General features: G+C 50.9%; 8 protein-coding genes across 8 annotated transcripts; 4 read left to right on the top strand and 4 right to left on the bottom strand.

Annotated features, from left to right (window-relative positions):
• Positions 1 to 489: 489 nt before the first annotated feature.
• Positions 490 to 1,436, bottom strand: GUITHDRAFT_149970 (hypothetical protein). The gene has a single exon (XM_005841218.1). The coding sequence runs from the start codon at positions 1,411 to 1,413 to the stop codon at positions 616 to 618; it is 798 nt and encodes a 265-aa protein (XP_005841275.1). The 5' UTR covers positions 1,414 to 1,436; the 3' UTR covers positions 490 to 615.
• A 310-nt stretch (positions 1,437 to 1,746) lies between these two features.
• Positions 1,747 to 2,730, top strand: GUITHDRAFT_132052 (SGNH_hydrolase superfamily; the record flags this gene model as incomplete). Its single annotated transcript, XM_005841596.1, has 5 exons — positions 1,747 to 1,976; positions 2,036 to 2,263; positions 2,288 to 2,315; positions 2,453 to 2,527; positions 2,632 to 2,730. The coding sequence occupies 5 exons, from the start codon at positions 1,747 to 1,749 to the stop codon at positions 2,728 to 2,730; spliced, it is 660 nt and encodes a 219-aa protein (XP_005841653.1).
• A 138-nt stretch (positions 2,731 to 2,868) lies between these two features.
• Positions 2,869 to 4,473, bottom strand: GUITHDRAFT_99773 (hypothetical protein; the record flags this gene model as incomplete). The annotated part of the gene is made up of 16 exons (XM_005841219.1): positions 2,869 to 2,924; positions 2,976 to 3,040; positions 3,090 to 3,133; positions 3,186 to 3,227; positions 3,322 to 3,388; positions 3,433 to 3,463; positions 3,516 to 3,566; positions 3,617 to 3,651; positions 3,711 to 3,753; positions 3,805 to 3,847; positions 3,893 to 3,936; positions 3,996 to 4,056; positions 4,103 to 4,157; positions 4,226 to 4,277; positions 4,324 to 4,356; positions 4,446 to 4,473. 16 exons carry the CDS (start codon positions 4,471 to 4,473, stop codon positions 2,869 to 2,871), a joined length of 750 nt encoding a protein of 249 aa, XP_005841276.1.
• Positions 4,474 to 6,196: 1,723 nt separating this feature from the next.
• GUITHDRAFT_99774 (hypothetical protein) lies at positions 6,197 to 6,741 on the top strand (the record flags this gene model as incomplete). Its single annotated transcript, XM_005841220.1, has 4 exons — positions 6,197 to 6,292; positions 6,349 to 6,570; positions 6,623 to 6,650; positions 6,701 to 6,741. The coding sequence occupies 4 exons, from the start codon at positions 6,197 to 6,199 to the stop codon at positions 6,739 to 6,741; spliced, it is 387 nt and encodes a 128-aa protein (XP_005841277.1).
• Positions 6,742 to 7,809: 1,068 nt separating this feature from the next.
• Positions 7,810 to 9,923, bottom strand: GUITHDRAFT_99775 (hypothetical protein; the record flags this gene model as incomplete). Its single annotated transcript, XM_005841221.1, has 4 exons — positions 7,810 to 8,653; positions 8,924 to 9,035; positions 9,340 to 9,748; positions 9,846 to 9,923. 4 exons carry the CDS (start codon positions 9,921 to 9,923, stop codon positions 7,810 to 7,812), a joined length of 1,443 nt encoding a protein of 480 aa, XP_005841278.1.
• A 784-nt stretch (positions 9,924 to 10,707) lies between these two features.
• GUITHDRAFT_83954 (hypothetical protein) lies at positions 10,708 to 12,844 on the top strand (the record flags this gene model as incomplete). The annotated part of the gene is made up of 11 exons (XM_005841222.1): positions 10,708 to 10,848; positions 11,031 to 11,306; positions 11,348 to 11,432; positions 11,485 to 11,534; positions 11,677 to 11,739; positions 11,784 to 11,846; positions 11,903 to 11,936; positions 12,052 to 12,152; positions 12,221 to 12,287; positions 12,340 to 12,402; positions 12,517 to 12,844. The coding sequence occupies 11 exons, from the start codon at positions 10,708 to 10,710 to the stop codon at positions 12,567 to 12,569; spliced, it is 996 nt and encodes a 331-aa protein (XP_005841279.1). The 3' UTR covers positions 12,570 to 12,844.
• On the bottom strand, positions 12,786 to 14,591 carry GUITHDRAFT_99777 (hypothetical protein; the record flags this gene model as incomplete). The annotated part of the gene is made up of 1 exon (XM_005841223.1): positions 12,786 to 14,591. One exon carries the CDS (start codon positions 14,589 to 14,591, stop codon positions 12,786 to 12,788), a length of 1,806 nt encoding a protein of 601 aa, XP_005841280.1.
• Positions 14,592 to 15,695: 1,104 nt separating this feature from the next.
• On the top strand, positions 15,696 to 17,093 carry GUITHDRAFT_63456 (hypothetical protein; the record flags this gene model as incomplete). The annotated part of the gene is made up of 3 exons (XM_005841224.1): positions 15,696 to 15,791; positions 15,851 to 15,996; positions 16,046 to 17,093. 3 exons carry the CDS (start codon positions 15,696 to 15,698, stop codon positions 17,091 to 17,093), a joined length of 1,290 nt encoding a protein of 429 aa, XP_005841281.1.
• Between the last annotated feature and the right edge of the window lie 578 nt (positions 17,094 to 17,671).

A 17,671-nucleotide genomic window follows, 5' to 3' on the forward strand; every position in this document is an offset into this window, starting at 1 on the left:
ATTTGTTTTTTATAAGCAAAGTTTCAAAAGATTTCAAACTTGTCACGTAGTCCGGATCTACTCAGGATTTGATGCCGGATTCTTCTTCGAGTCAACCGTCCAGCCTCGGAGCCTCCGAGGCTCGGAGGAGGGACTGACTCAGAAGAAAGGACGAGGATCAGGAGAGGAGATGGAGGGGGAGGAGAAGGGGGAGCGGGAGGGAGAGGACGAGCACGAGGACGAGCACGAGAAGGAGGAGGAGGACTCCTGAGATAAAAGGCTCCTTGAGGAAGAGAAGGATCTTTCACCCCATCTCGAGATTGATAACATTATGAATCAGAAATTTTCTGATAAGGACTGAAAGGAACTTGAAGACATCAAGAGGTCAAAACAGAAGCGGACAAGAAGCCGAAAGTGGGGAGAGACTCAAAAAGGGGCACGAAGCACGAGGCAGCAAGCGCGAGTATCCACCAGATAGCTTGTAGGCAGCTTCAAAGCGCTAGTCGTGAACAATCAAACATTCCCTTCACTCTTTGTGTTGTTCAAAGAAAATGTGAGGTACTACTCGGCACAAGTGTAAAACTTCCTGAGCGAATTTCAATCGATGAATCCGTCATGAAGAAAGTAAGAGGAGAGTCATTGACAGTCGTCCATTCCTTTCAAACTTCCCAGCAGACCTTCTTCATATCCTGGTACGATGGAGCGGAAAGTGAGGGAAATGCGATGAGGCGATGGAGTACACGGAAGCCTGTGCTGCCAATGAAGCTGCGTCCTTCCTGCCATCACCACAGCTGAGCCATGGAGGACGGGGAGAGAAACCTGCCGCTTGCTTGCTACATGGCGGAACTCAAAGAGCCGATTACCATCAGGTGATAAGGTGATGGAGACGACGAGAGGACAGCTGCCATGCGCTCTCACCTCGTCATGGTGCCACACGATCCGCCCTGCTCCCTGCTCGTAGTTGTTGAGGAGACAGGCTGTAAGGGGAGGAAGCCCGTGCGAGGTGAAGAAAGAGTTGACATGGTTCTTGATCGGCAGCAGACTACCAGTCCATGGTTGTGGGGTGAGCCGGAGTCCCACGTAGGCGAAGGTACAATGTGGATCGCCGAAGTATGCCGTCAGTCGCTCCTGTACTCCGACGCTGTCTTCTTCTCTCCTCCATTCAACATTGTCACGCAGATGTTCAAAGAGCTCAGTTGCTGCCCGGGGCTGCATGAACTTTGGCAGGTATGTTATGAAGCAGTTCTCGCCATTTTCGTTGGGATGCACCAAAACGTCACCGAAGGGTTTGAAATCTTTCCCGAAAACTTGTTCGACACTTTCACCCTCTTCCAGACTGCTCATCTTTCTTTTCATCAGCGTATTTTTGTCTTTCCACCATCTTGCTCCGCTGCTCGCCATCAGTGATCTTATCGCCTGCCCTCCCCGCGCCATCCTGGGCCATACCATTGCAATGGTATGTCCAACTTCCGCCCCTCAACCTCCCCGACGATTACCGAACCCCACCTCACCACTACCCCCTTCCTTCTCCGATAGCAATGACCCCCACCCCTCCGTATATGTGGGAACAACGACAACCCCATGGGAGAATGGTTACTGCGACCCTAGAGTACCCCTACCACATCCACAATGAGCTCATCCGGTCCCTCTCCGCATCGCTAATCTCCTTCCGCACCCTCTTACGTCCTCTCCTCCTCTTCTCCCCTGCTGTCAGCTCTCCGCCTCGTCTGTATTCTGTTCCCTCTTGTAAATTCTCCTGAAGCTGCTATGAAGTCCCTTCATTTCCTTCTCCTCGCGTGTGTCGGGCTCAGTATGGCAGCGTCAGATGATGAAACGAAGCTGATTGGTAGGAGACCGAAGATCATTTTGTTTGGCGACAGCATAACCCAGCAGTCTACTGGCGCTTGGGGCTGGGCGACCTTGCTGGCGGACTTGTACACAAGAAAAGCGGATGTGGTAGTGAGGGGGTTCAACGGATACACGACCAACATAGCGAGGTGAGAGGAGGTGCAAGCAGAAGAAGCATCAACTCATGGCGATGTCTTTATTATCCCAGGACAATCATAGAGCAAGCTGCAGATATCAAGGCAGACGGAAATTCAACACTGCTGACGATTTTCTTCGGCGCAAACGATGCTTGTGAACCCGGTCATGACATGCATGTTGAGTTGGACGACTACGGTCAAAATTTGCGGAGCATTGTCAACAAATGCGAGCAAAAGCTTCCAGGGATCACCATTGTGATCATCTCTCCTCCTCCCATCGACGACGATAAGATCGCGGAGTGAGATGTGTGTTGTGTTTGCAGTCGATCATATTTCAATCAGATTCTCCTGGTGTGCTGGGAGGTCAAACGCTCGAGTCAGCGCGTACGCAGAAGAGAGTGCTCGAGCTGCTCAGGATACAGGATCTCTCTTTCTCGACCTGTACAATCTGATGATGGAGAGTGAGAATTGGCGGACTTTCCTATCAGGTCCTGACGAAACATGCGCATTCCTATGAGTTCTTCTTACATCCAAGACAGACGGGCTGCACCTCTCCCGTGAAGGTCAAAGATTTCTCTTCGATGGTCTTGTCTCTCTCGTCTCGAGCGATCCCTTTGCCAGGAACGATGTCTCTGATCCTCCGTCACCTGCTGACCTGATCCAACAGGCGTTGGAGCCCTTCAAACATGCCGGACCACTTCCCAAACTTCGACTCTTTCTTCGGGATGGATACTTTGGTGCTTCGAAAGGTTTGCGAATGGCCTGACCACAAGGGAAGATATTGCACCCAGCAAAATCACCTCGACGAGTTATGAGAGCTTGATTCAATGTGAAATTCCAAGTTCTAGCGAGTTGACGGTCAAACTTTATTCTCATCTAAAGTTTTCTGCAAGATGCGTGCTTCTCACTTGGGCCTGCACTCTGCAACCCTTGCCAGGATTGTTGGTTCGACGGGACTTCCTGAAAAAGCAAAGAATATGAATCTCCATCAGAAAAGTTTCTTCTGCGAACCTGTGAGATACAAAGGGCGCTGACCACTCTTGAGGTACTGTGCAATATTTGGTCGCTCCATCATACTGAGAAGTATGTTAGATCATCCTTTCCTGATTGCAGAGACACTTTTACGTGAACATAAATTTCGAGCAGTGGGGAAATCCATTGAAGCTTTCCTGCATGTCAGCCAATTGAGATATGAACCATTCACACTGAAATTTCATCTACCTTTCCTAGAATCATGGCAATCAGGTCCATTGCCTCAAATATCTGACGTGGAGATGAACAAGTCAAGGAACAATGCGAGTAGCCGCATCTGAGAATTTACAAAGTAATCTCCCATGCACGGAGCATCCTTGTTCACCAAGTATCCGCCATTAGATTTTGCAAGATTTTCAATCCTTGGAAGAAATCCATGAATCCTTGCGTGACTGTTGACTGTGAGAAGGAGCAAGGTAATGAAAGGTATCCTTACAACTGCCCAACGGCACTTACTAGGTCTTCGGCTGCAATGGGTGTTAAAGAAAACCAGAACCAGTTCTTCGTCCACAAAATTACGTTTTGCATTTTGCATGGTGCCTATGATGTTGATGAGTTGCAAGGAGAGAACTGCACGCATTGAATGAGGCAAACTAAGCAGTACATTGCATTGAGCTCACGAATTATATCTTGGTGAGCAAAGCTGGTGAGGGAACTGCTCTTCAAATCAGAGTTCTTATCTTCAGCAATTGAGTGATTCTTCTAGGCTCTTACGCTGAACGTGCTGCAAGCTGTAAATCATTTGCATTTTGCTCCGCTGAGTGAATAAACGATCACAATGACGAAGTACAGTACACATGCCATTCACCATGTCCTAGTTTGTTGTACAAGAAAGTTGAAATGGCCTCAGTCTGCAGGAGTAATAAGATGATAGACTGAAAACTTTAATTGCCAACCTGTGAAAGCTGGAAGTTGTCCCACTCCAACACCGGAAGTGAGCCTGAAGAAATGCCATGATGTCACAAATGCCGACGGTACTTGACTGACAGCACAGCATACCCCAAATGCCACTGATTGAGGCGTTGTTCTTCATGTTGAACCAGTTGCCGCTCATGATATTCTGATCCTTTGTAAGACATCAAGAGCAAATCTGACTCTGGCTTCACCTGCATGGAAATTCGGTCGTCTTTGAAGTTCGTGTTGGCATCCACCAACGCATAGCTGATGCGCAACAGCAAGACAATGTTAGTCCTCGGATCAGCAAGACGATGACAAGGAATAAGAATTACCGAAGGGCCTGAGCTCTTCCCCTGCTCTCAAAGTAGCGGAGAACAACCTTGCCTGCCACGAAGATGTCAGTCGAAGAAGATCGAGGCTTCTGTAGAACCTTCAACAGCAGCAGCTGTCGACAAATTCCTTGCTGCATGACAGGATCAGAAGCGCGAAGTGACAGCATGGCGTATCGTCAGCCATGAAAGTCGCAGCGCATGTCGCTCCTATCACCCTCACCTGCTGCGCGCATGCAAGAGCGCAGCATTTTGTCGAGGAAAAATCCAACCCCGCCTCAGAGATGTTACGCCTCGTAAATCGTTTTGGAAACGCCCCCCCTCCCCCCCCGTCGGACGCTCAAAAGATGTAGAGACAAGCCAGGAGACAAGCGCAGAGGACAAGAAAGGCAGTGATGATGATACTTCATGCTCATACCTCATGCTCATACCTCATCCCCATACCTCATCCCCATACCTCATCCCCATACCTCATCCCCATACCTCATCCCCATACCTCATCCCCATACCTCATCCCCATACCTCATCCCCATACCTCATCCCCATACCTCATCCTCATGCCTCATCCCCATACCTCATCCCCATACCTCATCCCCATACCTCATCCCCATACCTCATCCCCATACCTCATCCCCATACCTCATCCCCATACCTCATCCTCATGCCTCATCCCCATACCTCATCCCCATACCTCATCCCCATACCTCATCCCCAGACCTCATGGCAGACCTCATGGGCGCCATGAGGTATGGGGATGAGGTAGTATGGGCATGAGGTCTGGCGTTGCTTCAGCCTTCCTTGCCGTCTTCCCGATGTCGTCTTGGATTGCACTCGTGGAGGATCTAGGCGAGGGGGCTTCACTTAACGGACCATGCAGAGACGTGGGCGATCTTGACGGTAGAGCGGGGGGCGGGGAGGGGGGACATGCTTGCGCGAGCGAGGGAAGGGGAGGGAAGGTAGCGAGAAGGGAGGGGAGGGAGTCTGTAAGTAAGAGGGGGACGGAAAGCTTCATATCTGATGGGGAGCAGTTACGGAGGTCTGGATGTTAGGAGACACAGTCGGAGGCCCGTCACTTCAGGCCCGGGCCTGGGAGTCAGCACCAGCCTGACCGAGGCTGCGCGAACTGACTTCGAGAGTCAGAAACGTTTGAAGCCTTGTGTCAAGTTGAGGCGAATTTGTTGGTACATCCTTTCCTCCTTCGCTTGTCTTTTCCATAAAAAGATATCAATCTCGCAAACTACTCGAGACTCGAACTGGTGATGCTGCACTGCGGCACTGTCAAGCCTTCGGGCCAGCCAGCCTGACTGAGGCTGGGCAAGGCTTCAAGTTGACTTCCTGACATGGGCCGCAAGGCTCCACGAGTCAACTTGACTCTGCCTGACCTGGGCCGCAAGGCTTCAAGTTGACTGGCCGCTGTTTGACGGAGACCGCAAGTCTTCACGGTGCTGCCAAGTTGCCCTCGGCCCCGCCAGCTCTTCATTTTTTCCCCTCTGGAGTTTGCCTCCTTCAAGCGTCAGCTTCCATATCAGAGGGGCGGGGAAGGTTTCACACCTCAAGCAGGGGGTAGTCTATCTGCTTGTTACATACCCCTCCTTCAAGCGGACGAGCAGGATCTGGCCCTCCCTCCCCTACTGGCTTCCTTCCTGAGGGTGCATCAGGCCCTGGTTGGTCGTGGAGTGCTGCAATATATCCCCTCGGTGACCTGATGACGCACGTCTAACGCACGTCTAACGTCTGAGCAACGAGATCCATCGCCTGCTCTCTTTCAGCTCGCGGGTGAACCTCCTTTTCTCCCCACCCAGCGTTCAGTCAGAGGACGGTTGATGCAGACTTTTCCCCCTCATCTTGAGCAGCGGGCGCACTTATCCCCGGTTCTATCCCCCCGAGTCAACGAGTCAGTCTTCTAGCCCGTTCCCCCTGAAGCCCCTCCTCCGGAAGGCTCTGAACCCTCAGCGGGGCTTGCACTACTCTCTGATGCAGGCCACCACCATGGGCGACCTCTGGCTCCCTGCCCTTTCCACCGCCACCTGGAATTCCAGTCCCACCCAAAACAAGATCTCGGATCATCGCGTAAGCTATGCCGCCCATCACCCGCCGCGGGGAAGCCTTTCTTCGCTTCACTGCAGGTAGATGGTCTTCGTCATGCTCACGATTTGCGGTTTCTCTGGTACCTGGCGGATCACCATGGAACCTCCGCTACGCTGACAGCGGAGTGGGATGGATGCGCTCAGAAGCCGGTGTATGGAGACCCTGCCTTTCATCGTCTGCCGCGTGCTCGTCTGTTTCGGCAGTCTCGAGCTCGCATGGGGCTTGCAAATATGTCCATGGAGCCGGTTTCTTCCACTAAGGTAAGGCAGTCAACTTGATTCAGTGGAAGCAGAGGCGCTTCTATCACTGCAGTTTCCATGGCTCTTGCCGAAACGTTTGTGTTAGAACTTTTTCGTTCTTGTGTAGATGCTTGTTCACTTGGTGCGTCAGTAACTTACCTGATCACGTTTGATCTGATGGCGATCGCCTAGTTGCAGTACGAGACGCTTGCGTTGACCTCAGCCTGCTTGTACCAGACTGTAGATGACACGTTCAGGCTAAAGGCACCAACCCCTCAAACAATGCACTACTCGATGTCTGAATCTCGCGTGCAAAGAGCCGAATGTAGCGTGATGAGTTTTACAAGCTGACCTAGAGGTATAATCTATCATCACGAACAACTCTTCTATGCTCAATCAAAGCGTAAAAGGTCGAAGGTATCGGTTGTTCCTCCGTATGTGCTTCCTTCTAGGCGAGCCTGCACATGATTTGGTGAGCTTGACGATCTCCGTCGCACGAGGCTGGGCCGTCTGACTTGCATCTGCTTACAGCTCATCTCAAGCTGAGCTTCATGAAAAATGCTTGCCTTTGACGTTCAACGAGGGCTCCGCGCATACGCAAAGAAGGACCTCCCGATCCCTGGAGTTCCTGTGAGGGTGAGGTGATGGCATTAGCTCATCTAGGCTTGGAGGTCGGCGCGAGCGGCGAACTGACTTTGAAGCCTTGTGTCAAGTTGAGGCGGATTTGTTGGTACACCCTTTCCTCCTTCGCTTGTCTTTTCCATAAAAAGATATCAATCTCGCAAACTACTCGAGACTCGAACTGGTGACGCTGCACTGCGGCACTGCCTGACCTGGGCCGCAAGGCTTCTCCTTCTTCTCTCATACCCCTGGCTTCCTATTGTTAGAGAAAGGTATGGATTATCAGTTCGCAAATGACAGCTCTCCCTGATCGCTAGGGTGAAGAAGGAGGTTCCTTGTATTGAAAACCTCGCAAAAGAGAGCAATCCAAGGAAGAGCTTAAGACTAGGTCCATTCAGCAAACATGTCAATCAGATCAGCACATTTTCTTGTCTGTGTCATCGTCCACTTTCTCACTCCATGATTGCAAGTGGATGATTTCTGAGATCGCCGAGGTTGATGGAACTCGTTTGTCCGAGCAGTTCTTCGATCGATATGTGCGCCGATCTTGTCTCATCTTTAACTGTACTGTCGACCTCCAGCATGCTTGTAACATCTACAGAAGATTAAGAATTATGACTGCTCCGGCGGCGGCTTGCACTAGTTCCCTCTATTTAAACTTTTTATTGCGACTCTCTTCGACAGGACCATCGCATACTGCGTCAGATTGTACTCTGCCAACTCCTTTGGTATTGACCCCTCAAACTTGAAGCTTTGAGCTCGTCTCCTGGAGCGCTTTCGTTCCAGGTGTTCAGGTAGAACAAACACAAAGCATACGCTTTCAATCGTGTTCTTGACTCGCAAGGCCTTCAAGATTTGATAAAGAGGTTCAAGCTTGATCGGATGCTTCCCCGCCCCTGTCATCTGGAACATGTACAGTACCCCGCTCTTCGATAAGGACAAGGCATCCATGCACGGAAAGTTTCGAGCCTTGGGCTTGCAGTATGTGTTGTAAGTGATCACCATATCCTTCATCGCTCCATACGATTTCGGGAACTCGTAGAACGTTTGTGATGCTTTCAGGATCAGATCTTTCACTGCAGCCTCGTCGTCCCCATCCGTTTGCAGCCTGTGAAGTTTGAACTTTCCTCCTCGCTTCAGCACCTCATGTGCAACATATTCAAAAGCTGAACCAGGAGTATTTTCAAAACCAGGACGCGAGAAAGCCAAGTCAACAAACTGAACCCTGTCATGCCGGACAAGCTGTGCAAAGATAATCCTCTCAGCCCTGTTTGAGCATATCCGAGCGGTGAAGGTCTTATAGTCCGACTTGGGGTAAAGGTGAATCAGCTTCGATGGCGTTCCCAGGTCCTGGTTGGAAGCCACAACGATCTTTCTCTCTAGGTCTGAACAGCCATCTATCTCCATAGCAGCCTCCTTGAGAAGCTCCTCAGGTCCAATGATTAAGTTCCTCGGTATGTTGCCCCAGTCCTTGATGATCTTCCTGGCTTATTGCTCGTTAATGCGCCCCTTGTGCATCTCAATGAAGATTTCCATCTCCTTGTCTGACCACACCGGCAAGAAATATCGCTGCGCGAAATAATCATTCGAAATGTCCTTGAACTGCCTCTTCTTCGGTGAAGAGATTATAATTGTTCTTGCTATTTCTGATATCTCGTAGTCCCCCCGCTCGCTGTACAGGTCACAGATATACCACACCCGATTGGTTTCAAGAAACACAGAAATTTCAGAAGTTTCCTTCCTCAGGTAATACCATTTCCTTCCGTCGAAGTACCAATACTGAGTTCCTATCTGATAGACCACTTGCTCATTAGACCGGAGAATATGAAGGAGCAAGAAGTACGCAAAGCAGGTTTTCCCAATACCTGGAGTTCCTGTCAGAATCAAAGGGCGAACTCGTTTGACTGGCTCTTTGTCCTTGAACGTCTCTGGGACCAGGTTGAATTGATCTACAATTATCTGCAGCATCTTGAAGTAGCACTCACGTAGGAAAAGCTGATTTCCAAATTCCTCTTGGCCTCGCAAGCATATAGAAAACTTTACTATCTCATTGGCCAACAAGGTGTTCCCTTTGCGCGTAATGTAGAGAAGCTCGTTCAAAAAAGCTAGCATGCATTCTATCATTTTTATCAGATGACAAATGATCATCACATTTCATGCAGTCTATACCTTTCGATTTTGACATATACTCTGTTCGAAGTACACGAATTCCATTCCCTTCTAGCTTGTCAAGCTTCTTGAAAAGCTGCTTCTCCTCCTCTCGAAGCTGCTTTTTTTTCTCTCGAAGCTGCTTCTTCTCCTCTCGGAGCTGCTTCTTCTTCTCTTGCCAGTAGCTTCGCATATTTGGGTCAGAGATGAAGTTCCTCTCTGCCACTTCTATCTTTCCATCAATTGCTTCAATCTGTTCACCAACCCTGGCGATCGTCTCATTCACTCTGCTGATCTCCTCCTTTACCCACGCGATCCTCTCATCAGGGAGCTCGTCTACAGGGAAACCATCATGAGCCATATTCCATCTTGCACCACTTCCTCCTCGTATCTTCATGCAAGAGTCCTGGAGTGACATATCTGCCTTGACCTGACAAACACGTTGACAGCAAATCGAAGTTGCTAGCTCCTATAATCGAATCGAAGCATGTCAAATCGAGCGCATGCAGCAAGGCAGATGTCTCCACCTCTGCGATTGCCGTGTACATCGGGACCAGACAAAGAAGCAGAGACACGATCTCATCGTGTCCCATTGCTACCACCATTGTCAGTATCAACCTTGTCCAAGGAGCGTATACCACAAAAATCCGCCTCAACAGAAAACTAGCAAAAGGAAAAGGCAGCAAAAACCTTCAGTAGGGGAACAGATTCATCTTTGATTTGCCCTCAACAGTCGGTACCCAATTAATTTACTCAACTTGATTAAATTTGCGCGTAAAAGGAGGCTGGATGGGAGATGAAAGCGAGGCGACGAGGAGGACGAGGACGAGGACGAGGACGAGGACGAGGACGAGGACGAGGACGAGGACGAGGACGATATGCATTATATGGCTGAAGATGATATCATCTGGTGCAGATAAGAAAAGAAGAAGCATAAAGTAGCAGAGAGTGAGGGCTTTCACTTAAGAATGTTAGAATGTTTCACGAACTGACGGATAATCAGCACAGGTTGGAAGGTGGCATGAATCTTTAACCGAGGTAGAAAATTTCGAGATGGATAAGACATTCAGAGCTTCTCAAATTTGCTTTATCGTTTTCACTTCGCTCATCCTGCAATGCTCCGCTTTTTCCACTTTTTGTTCGCCTACTAGTTTCAAGACATCCAGATTTCAACGCCTGTCACCCTGTATGTGCGAGGAGCAAGGGTCCCAAGTCCAGGGGACAGATGGAGCATCGGCCATGTGCGGAGTGCCGGTGAACAGCTTCCTGCATCAGCAGAAGGAGCTGGTGGGGCAGGCTATTCCTGGAGCGCAGCCTCGGTCGAGCTGGACTGATGCCCTGTCAGCTCCAGCGATCCCTAGGGTGATGAGCGGGAAAACGATGGAGGAGATGCCAGCTGGGAAGAAGCAGAAGGAAATCTCGGGCCGAGCTCGTCCTGACTGGTTCCGTGTTCCTGCTCCTCCCCCTAAAGACGCAAGCACCAAGTACAACAAGCTCAAGGATGGACTGCGCGATCTCAAGCTTCATACGGTATGACCCTGACTCAGTGCTTCCACCCTCCCTCCCTCCCTCCCTCCCTCCCTCCCTCCCTCCCTCCATCCATCCATCCATCCATCCATCCATCCATCCATCCATCCATCCATCCATCCATCCATCCATCCATCCATCCCTTTTCATGAGCAGGAAGTCACTAGTTTTACCTTCCCCGGCAGGTCTGTGAGGAGGCTCAGTGCCCCAACATCGGAGAGTGTTGGAACGGAGGAACGGGAACGATCATGCTGCTGGGAGACACTTGCACGAGAGCATGCAAGTTCTGTGCCGTCAAGACGTCCAACTCTCCTCCTCCTCCTGACCCGGAGGAGCCCTTCAACACCGCCAAGGCCATCGCTGAGTGGGGCCTCGACTATGTCGTCCTTACTTCCGTTGATCGCGACGACATGCCAGACGGCGGAGCCTCACACTTCGCACAGACAGTCCAGTACATCAAGGTAACATGGAGGAGGCACAAGTAGAGCTGAGCCGGCTGCAGGTGTGGAACCCCAAGATTCTGGTTGAGTGTCTTGTGTCAGACTTCCAGGGTATGGAGGAATCAGTCAAGACCCTGGCGCTCTCGGGTACCAAGTCTTGTCAAGAACAAGGTTTGACATGCTGTGAACACTTGTGCAGGTTTGGACGTGTATGCGCATAATATCGAGACTGTCGAGCGCTTGCAACCGGTTGTTAATCCTTGCCAAGCCCTGCAGTTCCCTCTTTTCTTTCTGTTTGAATTCCCTTCATAATCATGCTCTTCCATGCATACCTGCGCATCGTGATTTCTGCCCCCTTCTCTCCTCGTTACCCTTACCATCGTGCTTCTAGTTTGTTCGGGACAAGCGGGCCAACTACAGACAATCACTTCACGTGCTCGAGCACGCCAAGAAGGTGAAAGGCATGGCCAGCAGAAGATTCGCTGATGGGCGATGCAGGTGAATCCAAAACTCTTCACCAAGTCATCCATAATGCTTGGGCTTGGAGAGACAAAAGAAGAAGTAAGAGTACTCCATGGATCTCTACCTGCTCGAATCTGATTATCATGTGCTTGTAGGTGAAGCAAACTATGCTAGATTTGCGTTCCTGCGGTGCTTCCTTCTCTCCCTCCTTCCCATCTCCCTGCTATTCCCTCTCTGCTGCCTCTTTCCTCTCCCTCCTCTCTCCTACCTACTTCTTCCTTCTCTTCGTTACCGTCAGTTGCAGGCACAGACGTTCTCACCCTCGGACAATATCTCCGTCCTTCTCCCCACCACCTTGCCGTGCAGGAATTCGTTACTCCTGAAGTGTTTGACGAGCTTCGGAAGGTGAAGAGGACGAGAGGAGGAGGAGGAGGAGGAAGAGGAGGAGTAGAAGTCATGATGTGGTGCGGCAGATGGGAGAGGAGATGGGCTTCAAGTACGTTGCTGCAGGCCCGATGGTGCGATCAAGCTATAAAGCTGGTGATCATTCAGCTCTGAATTCGCCTTGTGCTGCTTTCTGAGCAGTGAACAGGAGAGTTCTTTTTGGAGAACATGATCCGAAGTGCGAATGAGGAGGAGGCAAAGAAACTTCTAGGTCAGTGAAGGCTATCGGGGAAGGGAGGAAGGGCAGGGGGAGGAGAAAGGAGGATCATGGGAAAGCCATAGCCATGTAGCTGCGCATGGTTGTCCTAACGCTGTTGACGTGCAGAGGATTTCAAGACTGGACATGAGCATCACCGAACGATCAAGCAGAGCAAGTAGATGAAAGTAATAGAGCCAAAGAAAGATGTCAAGACTCTTATTTCCAATTGTTGAGATGAAATATTACAATGACTGTAAATGGTGTTCCGAGGGTCTGACAAGTTAAGATGAGCTACAGAGGGGGAGAGGAGCAGATCGGGAGAGAAACTTTCATCGTCTCATTTCTCATCCTCATGCTGCCCCTGAGCAATTCCCCTGAGCTTCATGATGGCATCGTCAATTTGGGACGAGGGGCAAGCTTGCGTTGCTCACGTCCAAGGCCTCGACCCCATGGTTGGCGAACCATTCCTTCACCTCCTCGTCTGCTGAGTTTCTCTTGTTGACGGGTTTCAGTCTCATGATCGCATCCTTCTCCTCTTCCAGGAACTTGCTGCACAGCTTCCCGACCAGCTCCGTGATTTTTTCTGTCTCTGGGTGCTCTGCTCCCTTCGTCTCCTGAACGATCTTCCGCGCTTCGTTCATATGCTCAATGATCTCTGCCTTGCACACTCGCATGTTGTGCTGCAGTTCTGAGTGCTGCCTTGACAAGTTGGCGATGTCCTTGTCAAGCCCGAACATGTCTTGCTCGAGTCCAGCAAGTTCGATCCCCTCTGCCTTCCTCTCGATCTCTGCTCTGTTGCGTAGAGAGCTCTCGAGTTCTGCATCCACCACGTGGAACTGCTCAGTCATCTGCTTCAGCTGCTGCCGCTTGATCGTCCCCATCGCCGTGTAGAGCTTGCCGATCTGTGGGTCCTTGTGGCTAGAAGAGCGAGCTTCCTTCAGCTCCCAGGCCTTCACCAGGTAGTTCATCGCGTCGTCAAACAGTTTCTGTGCTGAGTACAGATCGCTCATGGCCACGTACAGGGACGCCACTGTTCCGTCGGGATCGTCAGGCACTTCATCCTCCTCTTCCTCTTCTGTCGCCATGGAGTCTCCTGTCTTTCCTATCCTCCGCATGCAGATCTTCTTTGCCGTCCCGAGCAACGAATGAGCCGACTGGTAGTTTCCAAGCCGAGTCTCGCAGATTCCCATGCCCTCGAGGATTCTGCAGCGAAACGCGAGGGACTCGTCGGTTTGCGGGTTGAGCTGGTTGATGTTGTCAGCAGCCTTGAAGTGAAAGAGAGCCTGCACGATCATCTTCAGCCGCAGGTAAGTCGTAGCGAGATGAAAGTGTGAGCGAACGAGCAAGGGATGGCTGTCGGAGTGCTGCATGCGAACACATGCTGAATACTCCACCCATGCCTTGATGAGCTCTTCGAAGTTACCCTCCTCGTTGAGCTTCTTGATCCTCTCTTGAATAATCTCAAGCCTGACTGATGGCGGCTGCAAATATTCTGACTCTTCTTCGTCTTCGTACGAGACATCCAAGGGAGGAGATCGGGAGGCTGGCTTCTCCTGCTTCCTTTGAAATTTGCTTCTGTTTGCGTCTGGATGCAACTGCAAATGAGCATCTCGATGTTGTCCTCTCAACGCCAGGGCCGCCACCTGCCGTCCATGCCCCATCGCCAGCTGCACAGTCGGAATGCCTTTGGTATCAATCGCTTTCAGTCTTTCCTCACTCAATTGTTTGGATGCGGACGGGGGTCGCGTCCTCTTGCTTTCCAGCGTCTTAGTCTTCAAATCTTCTGCTCCTCGCATCTTCCTATCTTCCGGCGTCCAAAACTTTGCCCGCGCGTCCACGATCTTCTCGTCTTGCGCTGCCTTCTTCTCAATGCGCAGCTTCGCTGGGTAGATCTTATCCATAGTCATCCTCGCCCTTTGAAACGGATCTATCAAGTCCTCCTGCACCTCTCTCCTCATGGAGCTTCCTGCCTTGGCTCTCAAGATCGCAATGCTCTTCAGCATCTTGGTTCTGTGCCCTAGCGACGTGACTCCCAGCCTTCTCTTCAGTTGCTCAGCATCGAGGAGGATCAAGTCGGCTCCCTCCACTCCTGCAGCCTCGAAGGCAGGGAGGTAGAGGGAGAGGCCGAGGCTCTCCAGCCATGCCTCCACCTCCTCCTTCTTCCACGCCTGAGGCTTCGGGAACTGTCGGAGCAGCTCCATTGCGCGCTCAAATCTTGACTACACCTGTGAAATATTGACTATGGTCAACCTCAATCAACCGAAGTAGTAGTTTGGTCAAAAGGGTGGGTATATGCAGTTGCATGGGGGGGTATCATGTCGAAGGCGCTTCACGATCTTGAACTGCTTGACTATAGACGAGCAATTTTTGAGGATAACTGAAGGCGGCCGGGCCGGCCTGGGGGGTTGCCAGTCACTGGCAGGGCCGGCGGGCCATCCGGCCGCCGTTCCGAAGTTCGAATCCGACTGATCGTGACTTTGAGTAAAGATCGTGACTTTTTACTCAAAGTTAAGTTAAAAATCAGTACGAGGACAATCAGGAGAGTCGAGGAGGCTTGACCCTGACAGCTTTACTCAAAGTTTTAAGCCCTGACACTGTCGCACTCAGTGAGTCGTCACTGGGGCCCGGGGCCCGGCCGAGCGAATCGGACTGGGATCCCGAGTCCCGGTCCTGGCCCGCCAGTTAGCATATGCGAAGAGTCATTCGTGACTGCAATGGCATGAGAAGGGAGGGAACGCAACGAAAGAACGCTTAAATGCTGAGACAGCGAGGATGTTGAGACCAGGGCTGTATGCTTGACTGCGATGTACTTGTGATCTTGCACCTCCTTGTGAAAGTCCAGCACGAGTTTAGGTCATATCTGTCCTCTTGTAGGTGGTTGAGCACTAGCATGATTGTTTGCTGGCTTGCAGCAGTTTTTATTCTGATGAAAGGATGTGCATGTATCTAACGTTTGATGGCAGAAGAATCGCTGAAGCATCTTGTCTTCGTCCCAGCTTGCCAGTCCCGATCATGTCTTCATGGCTTGATCCGTTCGAACGCCGGCAAGACCCAGAGTCAAGGCAGGAAGCAGACCTGCCCTGGGATGGACCTGGAGGTGACAAATCATGAACGTCTGACTTTACCTGCTCAGCTTTCTGAACTCGAATGCGGCAGGTTATCAGAAGCAGCCCGAGTTCCGAGATCACATGATGCTGCCTGACAAGGATCCGATCAGCGGCATTCCCAACCGTAACGAGTCCAGCGTGACAGTGACTTCGATGGGAGACCCAAACCCTAAGAGCTCTAATGAGGGAGTGACGTTGATGTTCTACTTTGTCACTTCATGGGTCTTGTTCCTGCAAGGGATCAGCTCGATGTCGTCTCTTGCGGTCAGCTACTTCTACAAGAACACATTACAGGTACTGCACCTGAGTTATGATCTTTCTTGATATATGTTTCATCTGATGTGTCTTGCCAGGTCGAGCCAGCTCTTCTCTCCACTATCACGAGCCTCACAGCACTTCCTTGGACTATCAAACCGTTGTACGGCTTCTTGTCTGATGGGTGGCCTATTCTCGGTTATCGCCGCAAGCCGTACTTGATGATCTCAGGAATCCTGGGAAGGTGCGAAGATTGCATGTCTTGCGAAGTCTTCTCTGATCGATATTGGCAGTGTATCGTGGTTCTGCATGGCAGTGTTCGTCAATGACGTATGGTTTGGTTTCGTCTGCATGTTCATCGCATCCATGGGAATGGCTGTTTCCAACGTGATAGCGGAGGGTATGGTGGTGGAGAAGAGCAGAGGGCAAACGCAAGAGTTTGCGTCGCATCTCCAGGCGTTTGTGCATGGAGCACAGGCTATTGGAGGGATCATCGCCGCCTACTTTGGAGGATTCCTGCTTCAGTACCTTGCAGATCGCCACATGTTCATGCTTTGCGCCATCTTTCCTCTCACCATCATCGTGGTAGCTTTGATCTCACCTGAGGTTCGTTTTGATGGCGATCTGACGGCCATTCGTGCGGACATGGCTGGAAAGCTCAAGGAGCTCTGGGAAGCTTTTCAGCATCCACAAATTTACAAACCGGTTGCATTTGTGTTCATGCTCAACGCCACTCCAGCCACTGGAGCGACCTGGTTTTATTTCTACACCAACGTCCTTCATTTTTCTTCAACGTTTCTTGGGACGATCAACGTTGTAGGTGCTATCTGCTCTCTCGGAGGCGTGCTCATCTTTGGGAATTTTCTGGCCAACACCCCCTTCAGGCCGATTCTGATTTGGTCTACTATCATCTCGACCGTCTTTGGCTTGACTCAGCTCGCGCTGGTTTTCCGATGGAATAGAGAATGGGGGATCCCGGACGCTGCCTTCTGTATAGGTGAGAGCGCAATCCTCTCAGTGCTTGGATGGATCAACACAATGCCAATATTGGTTCTTGCTGCTCGCCTCTGCCCCGTTGGGATGGAAGCAACCATGTACGCATTGATCATGTCCGTCAACAACCTGGGAGGAGTGATTGGAACTCAATTCGGAGCTCTGATTACATGGGGGCTGGGTGTGACAGACAGCAACCTGGACAACTTCTGGATCCTTGTTTTGATCTGCAACTTGTCTACAGTGTTGCCGCTAGTCTTCATCGGGTGGATCCCCCCTGATGGAGAAGATTATGGGGCGGAGATCACTGCTGAGAGCGAAAGGAATCAGCACAAACAGAAGGCTTAAGTTGCTATCGTATTGAATTCTTTTTCCAAAGTCGCTCTTTGTGAGTCTTTACTGCGGGGCGCAGCGTGTGGCCGTCACGTGCGGCACTGCAAGCGACGAGTCTGGGGATCGGGACTGCTGCGGTGTCCTGTGCACGGCCGTCAGTTCTCCGAGTTTGTCAGTGTCTCGCCGGTCGTGTCCGGCGCGGAGACCGTGCCGTGCCTCCGGCTCGTAGTACGGTACGGTAACTGAGTACAGTGAGTGCTTCTCAGCTTCTTTACTCAAAGTTAAGTTAAAAATCAGTACGAGGACAATCAGGAGAGTCCAGGAGGCTTGACGCCCTCACGCTGTCGCACATCAGTGGGCCATACGGCGAGAAGAGAAAAGACAGCGAAACAAACCCTTATATGGCCAACTGCTGTCCTCCAAACTTCGTCACCCAAAATGGTCGTCCATACACCCGGTTTCTCTTCATTGTTGACTGATCCGCTCGGCTTCGCCCCTTCCGCATGCGCGGCATATCTTAGACACGAGTCTCCACACTTGAGTAAACTTTTATATGAAAAATTGCATATTAACTAACTATTGTAGTATTTGTA

The sequence above is a fragment of the Guillardia theta genome, assembly GCF_000315625.1.
Source record: "Guillardia theta CCMP2712 unplaced genomic scaffold GUITHscaffold_3, whole genome shotgun sequence".
NCBI lineage: Eukaryota > Cryptophyceae > Pyrenomonadales > Geminigeraceae > Guillardia > Guillardia theta.

Bases quoted from the DNA above. Each gene is read 5' to 3' on its own strand.
- GUITHDRAFT_149970 (XM_005841218.1), bottom strand. From the start codon at position 1,413: ATGGCGCGGGGAGGGCAGGCGATAAGATCACTGATGGCGAGCAGCGGA.